Below are 13,169 nucleotides of genomic sequence, written 5' to 3'. Positions count from 1 at the left end.
AAAAACAAAGTATTAACGCATAAAATAAATTGATCACAAGGGTCTTTAAAATACATCGACATTATTATTAGTTAATACCCATTAATAACATCACACAACTGGGCTAAGGATAAATGTTCACCATTTTGGAAAAGTATTTGAAGCCTGGTTGAACTGCTAAAAAATACAAAGTGGAATTTTGACTTCTTAGTATGGAGAGCTTTCGCAACTGACAAATTTGGACTGAATTATTTGACATCGTATCTATAATCCCAATTTCAACCACCAAAAAACAACCTGCAAACCCTCATCCCATTGGACTGCCTTTTTCTCTTATTGACAAAACTGGCCAAGATGCGTTTCCCAATTGCCAGCTTAGCCATCATTGCCACGGCTCAGCTTGGCCTAACGGCCTCGGCCAGCGGCGCCGTCGACACTACCCTTCACCACCTGGAGGCCCGAGAGACGTTTCAAGAATGCTTCCTAAGTTGCAAAGAAAGGTTTAGACAAAAGCACATAAAAAAGTCCGAGGATACCAAGTTTACTGCGAATGAGGAAAGTTCTTGCTACGAAGAATGCAAACATAAAAGTGGCGCCCCTTCGAGTTTGATGGATTTCGCCAACCACTACGACAAGAATGGTAGATACACGGAGGAGTGGAATAGGCCGTTAATATTTTAAGTCTCATACTACTGTTAGCAATAGCCAGTTACGATTCAAAGATAGATAGCCAGTTTATTCCGACCGATAAACACCGTCGTTTATATTTCATCTAGTAATGATTAGCACGAATCGATCGGAATGTATGCCTGCGTTCGTTTTCATCGCAATTTGGTATTGTAATTGGTGGTGCAGGTGGTTATGGGTCATTGCCCAGGTGGTTGGTCCCAACTTTAAAAGTCTACATAAAGTGTAGAGGCCTTTCGAGGCCTGTGGTTTTGGTCATGTACGTTAGTTATTCAACATGCAAAATGATTCATTTTTTGCCGAAAAGACAGCACCACATCCATAGTGAGTCAACATGGAGAGCCTTTCAGAGTCGAGTAAGAAGGCGGTTGCGAATCGGAATCAGCAATAAGTCGCGCCCAACATCATGTCTACCATCTCGGTCGCCCTCTTGCAGGTCGTCGTTGAGAGGCTTACAATCGATGAGACGCTAGCCTGGCATGGTGGACGCCATAGTCCTAATCGAAGCCGAGTTGGGGAAGACCACCACGTCGTCATGCAAGCACAGATCCGCCTTGCCCAGTCAGTCAGTCGGTATGCATCGAGGGACCCGGACACGGCTCGCAGACGGCCCTGGCAGTAAGATCTACCATACCTTGGATACATGACGGTCACCGTTTCTAACATACCCGCAATTTATAACAGCTGTGTTCGACGCGCAATCAGATGGGCACTAAGTGAGGTAAATATCTGGACCGTATTGTTTTACACCACCGACCATAACAACATGACAGATAGCGTTGAAAACAAAACCGACGGGGTGGCCGAGACCATGAACCCATCTTCGCTCCGCATCTGACTTGATGGCAATGAAACCTGTTACCCCTGTGGTAGATGTAGCTATGACCCTCACGTACTCCAAGACGGAAGGGGGTGCGTTACTCGCATGAGGAGGCCCCCGAGGGGGGCGACTATTTTATCTAGGACACCAGGGTGCAGACCAAGATTTAAATCAACGACATGACCATTCAGTGCCAGATTTGATAATGTCAGGGAGATAAAGGTGTCCGAATGAAGGCTTTATATCGACGAGCAGGCCCCCGACACCAAAAGTGATGTCTCCGTAAACATGCTCAAGCTCTCTGAGGTCCTCAACAATTGCGGAACGTGTACATTAGGGTAAAACATTGCTGGTCAAACCTACTCGTACTCCCGTTCAAGCTTGAGAGGCCCTACATTTCTCTTTAAATTGTAATACGTGACGACTGCGTGACTAACCACAGGGCAATAAAGCAGTCAGGGTCGAGCCCGACTACATCCATACGCATCTGTTCGATCGTTGGCAGGATGAGGGGAGCCCTCAAGAGCAACATTTCTGTGTAGATCTTCGAATCGAATATTTAACATTATCAAGGCATGACGGGCCTCGGAAGCTGCATGAAGGCCAGGATGTACGAGGCCGAGAAATAATTGGGGTCGACTGGCTATCTTTGGGCGTACCATTTAGCATTCTTTATCATACAGCAGCCAAGGCGGATTGAAACATGTTGTTGTATAAAGGACTCCCTAAGTAACTTGTCTACTTTTATAAGAACATCCCGTTGAGCATCCCTGCGAATAGAAAAGCCACATTTGTATCTGCATACGTAGTCAACTAGCTTCATTGAGCAAGCAACAGTATGGTTACCCCCCAGAATAGTAAGCAGCTCGGAATTCTCATCCTCTCTACCAGCGGGCTGGTGACGGCCAAGAGCGAGGCTGGGGTCGCGTAAAGAGCAAGGCTCATATATTGAGGAAACTCCATGATAATCGTGCCCCGCAGCGAGGCCCAGGGCTGCAAAGTCAGGTTGTAGAGAGACTTGTTGGACGTTATTCTGCCGCGGAAAGAGAATAACATGACACACAGGGAATATAACCTGGGCTTACAAGTTTGTAAGGATGCTTTCAGGACCCCGATCGCTGTCGTGATCTCTTTACCAAAAGCAGCCTTTTGTGTGCGCTGTTAGCAGCAATTTGGGCATGTGTATCCCCAACATCTACGAGTACAACGTGATCTCTTCCATTACTGTCGTTCAGGGTGCTGAGGCAGCCCCACATGGCATTGGGCCCCTGAATGCAGCCCGATGCGTTATGCAGTGGATTGTCGCATTGGAGCAAAGTGAGTCTACAACTCCACTATCATTTGCACTAGCAGAAAGAGCGAGAAAAAAAAAAAGAAAAAAAAGAATTGGCATCCAGCATGTAATCTAGCATTCTGCTTTACCATGGGCAGACAAACAAAATTTTCAGTGGCAAATATTGCGGCTCTGAAGCTGAAAAGCCCCTAACGATTTGGCCCCCTGAAGTGATTCATCCCGCGTCATGGAAACCCGGGGTATGTTTTCCCGGTAAGGCACGGCAGTTTCAGACGACAAACAATTGACAGGAGTCACCGCCGATTGGATGATTAAACAGCTGTCTACAAAAAGAACACGGTACTCTGTTTTTTATTACCATGTTTAATTGCCAGCCCAGCAAAATTCTGGATTTGCAGCAATCGGAGCAAAAGTAACCACACCGATTCGTAAACCCTTACTAGTCAGTCTCGTCACAAATCATTATCAGCCTTTCCAAAAAAAAAAAAAAAAAAAAAAAAAAAAATGGCGCATCAAGCACACGCACTACCCTGGAACTCGCTGGCATCCCAAGTCAAGTACACCGTCTCCTATCACGCCGAGCCACAACGCAAGGACATATTCTCCGTCGACAAGCCGAACCAGGCCAAGGAGGTGGACTACTTCTGTCGAGCCCTCGCCAAGCGCATCCGCGAGTTCTCCGAGACGGAGAGGGCCAAGTTCCCACCCAAGGAGGAGTACCAGAAGCGCGCCAAGGCGTGGAAGTCGGGTCCCGATGCTAAAAAGGTCTACCCGAACAAGCAGGACCTCGACTGTCAGGCGCCCGCGGACGCCGACTTTTGGTTCCACCAACGGCTGTGGGGCAACCCAAGGCTCCAGGAAATAGACAAATGGTTGAACCATCAATATGGATCCCGTATCGACCAAGGCGACACGCTCAAGCTCATGATGATCGAGGCGGTTGGTATGAAGCCAGCGTTCTCGTCGAGGATCGAAGCTGGTGCGGCCGAGAAGCTCCAAAGGGAGATGATGGACTCTTTGCTCCTCCTGGCGAACCATCCCGACGCCGACATACCGTCCCTCGTCAACATGCACCACGGCCACCACTTTGGGCTCAGCAGGGTGGCTGAGGAGGGCATCCGTGGGTACGTCTACATGAACCTGCTGATGGCCATGTGGGAGAACGGATCCGACATTTGCGACCACGTGGTGGATGAGAACGGCGTCAAGGACAAGAGTCGGAGGAAGTACATGGACACCAAGAGCTACGGGAGGATGCTCGACTCGGTGGCGGGGAGCTACGACGGCGACGCGCAAAACTTGGTCCACTGGGACTTCTTTTACGAACGTACCGAGGACGATTGGAAGCGTGACGCGTCCAAGGATGTGCTTGCCGACCTGGATGCGCTGAAGGAGTACCTGAAGGGCGTCTGGAAGGTGCTAGTTGTATATGATCTTGTGCTTAGGGAAGCGGGTGGCAATCCGGATCTGGCGAACGAGTGCCGAAGAATGCTCCACTGGAGCTTTTTGATGAGGGTGGATTTCGAGCATGACTTGGAGAAAGAGTAGTTTTTATGCTTTTATGGTACATGTTATCACAAACCAGCCTTGTGGGGTATAAAGATGATCTTGGCAAGTGAGCGTAAAAGGAGACGGCGAGGCTCGATAGAGTATGTCTCCATCCATCGTCAACTCTAAGCCATAAAAGTCCCGATTAGTAGTTCTTGCTGACAACATAAAGCAATCGAGACCGCATCCTTAATGATCTTTAGTCAGTTGATAGACTGAAGCATATCCGTTCAGCCAGCGCATTGCAATGAGGCCGTTATACCGATTGCTGCCAGGCCATCTGCCACATGCCTGATGGCCAGCACGTGTTACATTGAGAAAGTAGGCCCTGGGGTGTCCTCTCCCCAACCCACCAGCTAGCTGAGTGCACCCCTGTTTGGTTGGGGAGCATGGTCAGAGATTGAGTGGCGTTGTCGACAAGGCCAGAGACATATGGAACAGCATGGTTATTATTGCGATGGTGATTTGACTCACAATGTGGGCCGAGTGATAACTTATAAATTGTGCAGAACCATAGAGATATGCTCATAGCATGGGAGCCGATATATTGATGCTTTAGATACATAGCGCGTAAAATGTCTTGGTCGGAACGGGACCTTTACATGAGATTCGGTTTACTGCCTCTTACATATTACTTTAGTAAACATGATACATAGTCCCTGGTCGGATTCTGGAATGGCCTGGCTTTGCAATTTGAAGTTTTCTTTTGTGTATTGAAAAGATAGAATCTGCTCTTCCAGAAGTGAGTTAGACTATATTAAAGATCTTATAGGCTTATCAAACTTCCGGAATCGTGCATGTGGACAAGAAAATGTGCCCTCAAACTGTAGCTTAAGGTTCTGATGCAACACAGTGAACACTATGAAAGAGGTAGTGAACTTGCACGTTTAGGGCCAGAATTCCCCTTGAGGTGGACACAACCATCGTCAATCTCCCGGGTATAAAGCATACCGACTCGACGAGGGCCGGGATCCACATAGGGACAACATTCAACCTCGAGTACGCTTGGATCGAGATCATCATATTCGATGAAGTCACCATAGAACACGCAATAAAGTGCTAAATCGGTGCCTCAATCCCGAGCTTAAAATACCTCAGAATATTCAAATTTACATTTTCGTCGTATAGTTCGGCTCACCCTCGGGCTGCAGCTCCGAAAAAAAAGGCCCATCTGATGATACGACGCAGGCGTGACCCTGCCCCGGGAATCCCGAACTCTTTTTGTTTAGCCAGCCCCGCAAGGAAAAAGGGGACATTAGCGGCAATCTCCAGACGCAAAGAGTCAGCAAAAGCAAGCCAAATGTGATCCTTCTCCCCATTTCAATCCAAAAAAAAGACTCCCTCCCAAAAAGTCCGTCGCAACCCCCGCTACCAGTCACCGTAATGGGCCTCCGCTACAACGAATACCTGACCGGAGATAGGATTCTCGTGTGCAAGGGGTGCAAGGCACACATGGCAAACCAAAACGATTTGGTTAGCAGGGTATGAAGAATGATACAAATCTTTTGCATTTATTCTTTTTTTTTTTTTCTTTGAGACCAGATGCAAAGAAAAATAGGCAATTCTGTATCATCAAAAAGACTGACAAAGCCGGACTTTCCACCACCTCGGGATTTTCCAGAATTTCCGCGGCACCCACGGCCGAGGCCACCTCTTCCGGACGCTCGTCAACGTCCGGGCGTCCCAGCCTGAGACGCGCGACATGTCGACGGGCAAGCACATTGTGCGGGATGTGTTCTGCATGGGATGCGACGCCGGCGTCGGCTGGGTCTACGACAAGGCGTGGGAGGAGTCCCAGCGCTACAAGGAGGGCATGTACATTCTCGAGATGGAGCTTGTGACGTGCGTGCGATCTTAGAAGGAAAGAAAAAAAATCTATTAGCTGCTTCCCTTGCTTTTCTCCGCTGCTCGTTCGTACTGTCAGTGTAGTCATGACCTGAAAGCCGTCGTAAAGTTCAGTTAGCAGCAGCATACCCGCAAGTCCCGAAAGCTGCCCGAGCACGACTCACGTACGTGGTGTTGCTATGGGAGCAGAGGTAGAACTCAATGACGTCAATGTGGTATTTCAATTCGCCATTCGACCCCTAGCCTGGAACTTAACGTCGTGCGCATAAGCGTCTTGAAAGTGGTCGGTTCAGGAGGTGACAACCTTTTTGCTTAAAACGATTTAGTCTTGTAACATCAGGGAGCTAGAGATTAACAACTCTCAAATCTATGCTCTGGCTGTTCTTGCGACCATAGGTTTTGTCGACTGGCCAGTACCAATCGGCTTCAACCACACCGTCTACTGCGGTCCTACCCGCACGGAGCTCACAGCCGTACGCGCGGTCGCCATTATTCGCTTCAGTTGCCAAAAGTGCATATGACTGATGCGATGCATAAATAGCCAGAGCTCGGGACACGCCAATGGGCCCTTGACCCATACTTTTCAGTCACGATCCGGGATGTGGCCGTCAGGCAGGTTTATAAGAAGCCATGTAACGCCAAGACGCAGGTTCAAGCGATCCGAACCCCTACTCTTCTCACTGACGAATCGGGGCTGGAGGATCGGGAGCGGTGCACCTCAACAAATCCCCCATCGGGAAGGTCATCGTTGGCCCCAGCGATGAGCCTTTCTGCCAAGGGTTGAGTTTGGGGAAATGAAAGGAAAATCGACGAGGTATTGCTTGTTCGGCCGTTACATGCGAGAAAGACCAGTCGGTAAGATACTAGATAGACCAAGCGCGAATGAGGCTTCAAAAAGCAGGCTTGTTTTTGGCCCAGAAAGCTTTGCTGTGGATATCTTTTTTTGGGCTGGAAATGCCCTAGTTGCTGATCACTCGATTTGTCATGTTAGAAACATCAGCCGTGGTCTAAAAGCTGCAACAGTCCAATGATCCAAGGTTGGTCCAGTTTGGGCCTCGGTCTCGAGATTTTACTTACGGACTATGTTTGGGCCAGATATGACTTTAACAGAGAGTCCTGTCCAATCTGTATTTAAACTCGCTTAGCAATAGTACGTCCAGCGACACAGAATCGACCTCCAAGAGACTGTTTTGCCGGCAAGATGTTGGCTGTACTAAGGGTGTGTGTTGATGACCATACAATGTCCAGCGGGTTTTCTTTTCAGTCGAGAGCTGGCGCTTCCAAGCAAATGGCCTCTATGAAGTGGCCTCATACATAGTTTACTCGGCTAAGATGCTCAGAATTTGCAGCTAGTGAGTTGGGATGAAATCACCTTGATCAAGTGGTTTGCACTTGGGCATAAAATACCGCCCAACTAGCAGAACAATTCAGGATATTAGGATTTACAACAGAAAATATAGAGTACTTTGGTTGCACACCTATGAGGGATGAACATGATACTTTCTGTTCGATATGCTACGTTTACCTCGTATGATCGAACGAGTACTGATGAGTTAAAGTCTAAAACAAAGCCCCTGAGAAAGGTACATACATGATATAGTGCACAAGGGAGATTGGACGGCGACCAAACTAGGCACATATGGGACGAGATCAACACCTATGGTGGGCCTATCATTAAGCTTGAATCTTAGCTATAAACCGAAAAATTCACCGAATTGTAGCAAGAACCCATCCCGGAATATGCACATGGTAGCTGCTCTAAGCACACTGGAGCTAAGGAGTGACGGGGTATTTCGGTAGATATGGACTTCTCCAAACTCTTTGAGGGGATATTATTGGGAGTTCATTTTCTCCTCGTCGTCCTAACTCTCCTCCTAACAAACTGTCAACACAATTGGTTCATGGAAATGAACAGACGTGACAGATGGAAACCTTGTTGAATCATTTGTAACAAATACGATAATTTGCAGTTCTTCAGTGACGATGGACTGCAAATATTTGTTGTTTTAAGAAGCTTCACCTGGCAGCTTCTTTTCCTGTTTGCCTTCAATATTGGCGACTCTGCATGCGTTGCAGATTTTCAAGTCCCAAGCATGATCACTACACGTAACCCAATTACGCTTCTGCTGTTGGTCACCTTGTGGCTTCAGCTGGTCTGGGCCGGCCTCAAGGAACCGACGACGGTCAAGGGCAAGCCATTCCCGTCGCTGATTGACGCCACCATGGAAGACATCTCCAAGGGTCTCGACACTAAACTCTTTACGAGCGTCGACCTGACAAAGGCCTACATCGCCCGCATCAACGAGGCAAACGGCTACTTCCACGCCGTCACCGAGATGAACCCAGACGCCCTTAAAATCGCCGCCGAGCTGGACGAAGAGCGCGCACAAGGCAAGACCCGCGGCCCCCTTCACGGCATCCCCGTGCTTTTAAAGATGAGCATGGCCAGCGCCGACTCCATGAACACCACGGGCGGCTCGACGCTGCTCCTCGGCGCCAAGTTCGCCCGCGACGCCACCGTCGTCCGCAAGGTGCGCGAGGCCGGCGGCGTGATACTAGGCAAGGCCAACATGAGCCAGTGGGCGACGTTCCGCAGCAGCGACAACAGCTCCAGCAACGGCTGGAGCGCCCACGGCGGCCAGTGCCTCGGCGCCTACCACCCGGACATGGACCCCAGCGGTTCGTCCAGCGGGTCCGCCGTCGCCACCACCCTGGGCCTGGCCGCCGCCGCGCTGGGTACCGAGACGGACGGCTCCGTCATCCTGCCCGCGCAGACGGCCAGCCTGGTTGGGATCAAGCCGTCCGTGGGGCTGACGTCGCGCTTCCTCGTGCTGCCGGTCAGCGAGCACCAGGACACGGTGGGGACGATCGCACGGACGGTGAAAGACGCCGCGCGTCTGCTGCAGCCCATCGTGGGCCGGGATGACCGCGATAACTACACAGACGCGATCCCGTTCGAGCAGGTGGCGACGCCAGACTATGAGCGCGCGACGGGGAACAAGGACGCGCTCAGGGGCGCGCGGCTGGGCGTGCCGACCAACACGATCGCGCTGTTCAACTACACCCTGCCCGACCAGGACCCGGTGATGCAGGCGTTCCGCGCGGCAGTCGACGAGATCCAGCGGGCGGGGGCGGTCGTGGTCGAGGCAAACTTCACCATGGCGGAGCAGTGGAACAAATCCAAGTCGGAGAACATTGTGCTGTTTTCCGACATGGTCACGGCGCTGCCTAAATTCCTGGCCGAGCTGACGGTCAACCCTTCGGGGATCAGGAACCTGGCCGACGTCAGGCGGCTGACCATTGAGGCGGGCGCCAAGGAGGACTACCCGGCCCGGGACGTCGAGACGTGGGATATATGCCTCGACAAGCAGGGATTCGGCAACGATGACCCGCGCGCGCTGGCCGCGCTGGCCGAGGATAGAATGCTCGGTGGCGAGGGGGGTCTGCTGGGGGCCATTGAGCGGCACAGGCTCGACGCCATCCTCATGCCGACGCCGATATCGAGGAACTTTGCGGCGATTGTGGGCGCACCCGTCGTGACTGTTCCGATGGGCTACTATCCTGCGTCTCAGCCTGTAAAGAGATCTCCTGGCAGGATTGGTCTTGTGGACACGGGTCCCAACATACCGTGAGTTTTGTTGCATATTTCCTGTTTATTGGTGATAGACGTGTACTAATCTCTGCCAACGGCGGCGGCGCGCTTTCCCCAATAGGTTCGGGTTAAGCTTCCTGGGCGCAAGGTTTACCGAGGAGAAGCTAATAGGGCTGGCCTATGGTTATGAGCAGCGGACAAATTTCCGGGACAAGGTGCCGCCGATGAGGATACCCAAGACAGAGCTTGGTGATATTGTTGGCTTCTGAAAGAGAACTGGGCAAGGGAACAATGGGGGATCTGTTGTTTGAGATTTAGCAGTAAGTAAGGGTAGGAAGTTGTCTTAATTCCCATGACTGCATAACTCATTTCAGTGCATTATTTCTTTGTGAATTAATATCTTTTCTTTGTATGTGGTACCCGCACCAACACAAAAGTTGTGATTCTATTTCTAGCTGCGCTTGAATGGCGTGATGAGAGGGCTGTCCATCCTTTCATTATAGTTGACGGTCGCTTCCGACGAGAGTTGCCAAATGAAAATGCCAAATGCAAATGCTAAAAAACGATCTATATAGGTATAGATGAAAATGTATGCAAAATAGAGGTAAGGACTGTAACATTCGGGAAAAGACTCCCGACAAGAAAGAAAAGAATATTTCGAGCCGATGGCTCATGCATTCCATGTCCCATCATCAGGCACACTTTCCTCGTCCCCGCCTTCATTTCCATTCATCGTTCTGATAGTAAGGGTGATCAAAAGGTACAGGCTGCTTCTCGTTCAATCGTCCGACCAGGTTCTGGTACGTCTGGTACTGCTTCTCGTCGAGCGCCGACAGCCCCGTGGACCGCTCCGAGCGGCGCGAATCAAACGCGGCCTTGGGCAGGGTCGGGTGGTGCGACGGAAACCTGCTGGGCGCCTCTGATATGTTGCCAGGTTGGGCGGGGCCGGGACCCGCGGACCGGCGAGCAAAGAAGCTGCGGATCGTGCTCCTGGCTCCTCCGCTTACCGTGCTGCGTTCGGAGCCGTACAAGCGACTCTCCCAGTTGCGCCGGCGCTCGGTGACGGAGCCCGAGTCTCGCTTGCGCTGCTGGCGGCGGCAGAGGAAGAAGATGATGGCACCGAGGATAGCGACACCGACTACGTTGAAGAGAAGGTTGGCTGTTAGTGAATAGTAGGAACAGGGAGTGAAAGACAGTCGAGCCGATAAAGATGGTCGAGATAATACTTACGAAGGCTTCCAACTATAGCTCCAGCCACGACTCCTACGTTCTGAGGTTGAGGGTCAATACCGGCAGTTGCGCTTCCCGCTGGTTGCGCTACATTGTTCTGCGGGGCAGTAGGAAGCACAGTGGTCCTCGGGGGCTCTGAAGTCAGAGTCAGGAGGGTTGTGGGCGACGGGTTGGCGCCGTTGACCTTATCCGCTGCACCAGCAGAAGTCGATGTGGGTGCCGCCGGGCTCTGCACTGCATCGTTGCCCCCTTCTGGGATGGCAGGGGTAGTCTGCGGGGGAGCTGCCGAAGAAGGTGAGGGAGTAGACTGGGCCTCTCCAGGCAGAACAGCGGCCGGCGGCGTGGGCTGTGCAGAGATGGTAGTAGGCGCCTGCGTGGCCTGAGCTGGCGCCGAACTAGTCGTACCCTTGTCTTTGGAGTCCACTGACTTGGCCGACTGGGAGGAACCGGACGACACGCTCGACGCCTTGCCGTCCTTTTTTTCCTGACGCTTTTCAAGATCGGCCAGAAGCTCCGCAAGGCTGCTGGGCTGTCCACCGATGGGGATGGACTTGGCCTCGAGGGCGACCGGCCTTGCAACAGCAAGAGGCGCCGCCTTGCCGGAGGCAGCAGGCCTGCTTCCTGTGCCCGCGTCCGACGTACCCGCAGAGTTGGCAGACTGCCCGGAAGCAACGCTGGTAGCATCATCACTGCCGTTTGGGGCCCTGTTGGCCTGACGGCGATCGAGATCCGCCATCAGCTCGGCTATGCTGCTGGGCTGCTCGCCAATAGCTATGGACTTTGCAACGATGCCGGCCGGCGCTGTAGGGGCCGGGGCAGCAGGGGCTCGCTGATTGCGGTTGGATGTCGCGGCGGAATTGTTAGTCCCCTGGGAATTGGCAGACTGCTCGGACGGCGCACTGGAGGCTTGGCTACCGACTGCTGGTTTGGCCTGGCGGCGGCTGAGGTCAACCAAAAAGTCGACCAAATCGTTGGACCGCCCGCCCAGAGACTGGGCAGCTACGGGAAGAGTCGATGCGGGAGGAGCCACCGTGGTGGGAGCCGCCGCTGGAGGAGGCAGCGAAGAAGTCGGTGCCGGGGTTGTGGTAGGAGCCGGTTGCTGTCCCCTCCCCGCGTTGGAAGATCCTACAGAGCTCACGCTGGGGGCAGACTGGGAAGACTCGGCGGACTCGGCGCTCGAACCGGTGCGGCTGCCGCGAGTCTGACGACGATCGAGGCCTACCAAAAAGTCAACAAGATCCTCGGAGCGGCCACTGATAGCCTTGGGAGCTTGAGCAGCACTCCGAGTAGAGGCCGGCCTGCTCCCGGTGCCCGCATTCGAAGTCGCCCCAGAGTCGGCGCTGGCCACAGAAGGAGCGGACTGTCCCGACGCCACGCTGGAAGCATCATCGTCAACCGCAGGGCTGTTCGCTTGGCGACGTTCGAGGTCCTCTACCAGGTGGGCCAAGCTTCTAGGTTGTCTCCCTATCGGAATCGCCTCTGCGGCAGTCTGCTTCGTCGCTGCAGATCCTCCCGCGGGCGTCGTCGGAGCCGTCGTGCCGGTGTTGGCCGAGTTTGCGGATTGTGTGGAGGCTTTGCTCGAGACATCACCACCGGCCGGATTTCGGGATTGACGGCGCTCGAGATCGGCCACGAGCTCCGCCATGGTGTTGGGCTTTGCCCCCACGGGGATATACATCTTGGCTCTAGACTTGGCTCCTTGTTAAGGCTCTTGGATTTCCCCAAGGTGGAGCGGACAATGTATACGAATAAGTTAACGGCCAACAAAATGTCAACGGCCAGGCCGGGAAAGAAAATATGTATCGAATTGAATGAGTAAGATAGACGACAGGTGAAAAGTAAGCAAAAAAAAAAAAAAAAAAAAAAAAAAAAAAGAGATTCTGCGCACAGCACCGAAATAAAAACACAAAAAGATTGACAAGCAAAACTCAAGAAAATCTGCAGCCAGCTGCTTCCGAAAAAACAGAAACAGAAATGACGGTGAAAAAAAAAAGAAGGAAACAAGAACAAAAAGAACCGCGTGGGAAATGCCGAGACAAAATTGATGATAGCCCAAACATGCCGCCGGAGAACTGCAAATGCAGAGACTGGTTACCTACCACTGCAGTGGTCCTGGTCCCACGGCAAGGGGAAAGGAGAGGGCAGTATGAAGAGCGGGCCAGAAATCCGACGTC

At 52.1% G+C, this 13,169-nt stretch overlaps 6 protein-coding genes across 6 annotated transcripts; 5 read left to right on the top strand and 1 right to left on the bottom strand.

Moving 5' to 3' along the window:
* Positions 1–333: 333 nt before the first annotated feature.
* Positions 334–660, top strand: PgNI_05349 (uncharacterized protein; the record flags this gene model as incomplete). The annotated part of the gene is made up of 1 exon (XM_031125382.1): positions 334–660. The coding sequence occupies one exon, from the start codon at positions 334–336 to the stop codon at positions 658–660; it is 327 nt and encodes a 108-aa protein (XP_030983222.1).
* Positions 661–1,072: 412 nt separating this feature from the next.
* Positions 1,073–1,504, top strand: PgNI_05348 (uncharacterized protein; the record flags this gene model as incomplete). Its single annotated transcript, XM_031125381.1, has 2 exons — positions 1,073–1,284; positions 1,351–1,504. The coding sequence occupies 2 exons, from the start codon at positions 1,073–1,075 to the stop codon at positions 1,502–1,504; spliced, it is 366 nt and encodes a 121-aa protein (XP_030983223.1).
* A 1,780-nt stretch (positions 1,505–3,284) lies between these two features.
* PgNI_05347 (uncharacterized protein) lies at positions 3,285–4,328 on the top strand (the record flags this gene model as incomplete). Its single annotated transcript, XM_031125380.1, has 1 exon — positions 3,285–4,328. One exon carries the CDS (start codon positions 3,285–3,287, stop codon positions 4,326–4,328), a length of 1,044 nt encoding a protein of 347 aa, XP_030983216.1.
* A 1,383-nt stretch (positions 4,329–5,711) lies between these two features.
* Positions 5,712–6,186, top strand: PgNI_05346 (uncharacterized protein; the record flags this gene model as incomplete). Its single annotated transcript, XM_031125379.1, has 2 exons — positions 5,712–5,810; positions 5,950–6,186. The coding sequence occupies 2 exons, from the start codon at positions 5,712–5,714 to the stop codon at positions 6,184–6,186; spliced, it is 336 nt and encodes a 111-aa protein (XP_030983217.1).
* A 2,080-nt stretch (positions 6,187–8,266) lies between these two features.
* Positions 8,267–10,034, top strand: PgNI_05345 (uncharacterized protein; the record flags this gene model as incomplete). Its single annotated transcript, XM_031125378.1, has 2 exons — positions 8,267–9,801; positions 9,887–10,034. The coding sequence occupies 2 exons, from the start codon at positions 8,267–8,269 to the stop codon at positions 10,032–10,034; spliced, it is 1,683 nt and encodes a 560-aa protein (XP_030983218.1).
* A 102-nt stretch (positions 10,035–10,136) lies between these two features.
* PgNI_05344 (uncharacterized protein) lies at positions 10,137–12,765 on the bottom strand. The gene is made up of 2 exons (XM_031125377.1): positions 10,996–12,765; positions 10,137–10,903 (listed from the first exon to the last, which is right to left on the bottom strand). The coding sequence occupies exons 1-2, from the start codon at positions 12,671–12,673 to the stop codon at positions 10,485–10,487; spliced, it is 2,097 nt and encodes a 698-aa protein (XP_030983219.1). The 5' UTR covers positions 12,674–12,765; the 3' UTR covers positions 10,137–10,484.
* Between the last annotated feature and the right edge of the window lie 404 nt (positions 12,766–13,169).

The sequence above is a fragment of the Pyricularia grisea genome, chromosome I, assembly GCF_004355905.1.
Source record: "Pyricularia grisea strain NI907 chromosome I, whole genome shotgun sequence".
Classification (NCBI taxonomy): domain Eukaryota; kingdom Fungi; phylum Ascomycota; class Sordariomycetes; order Magnaporthales; family Pyriculariaceae; genus Pyricularia; species Pyricularia grisea.
Note: the sequence above shows the minus strand (reverse complement) of the source record. Positions and strands in the feature narration are given on the sequence as shown.

Excerpts from the sequence above, each read along its gene's own strand:
- PgNI_05344 (XM_031125377.1), bottom strand. The coding sequence starts at position 12,673 with ATGTATATCCCCGTGGGGGCAAAGCCCAACACCATGGCGGAGCTCGTG. Across the intron at positions 10,904-10,995 it reads AGCTATAGTTGGAAGCCTTC|TCGGTGTCGCTATCCTCGGT; the intron begins GTAAGTATTATC and ends TCTTCAACGTAG.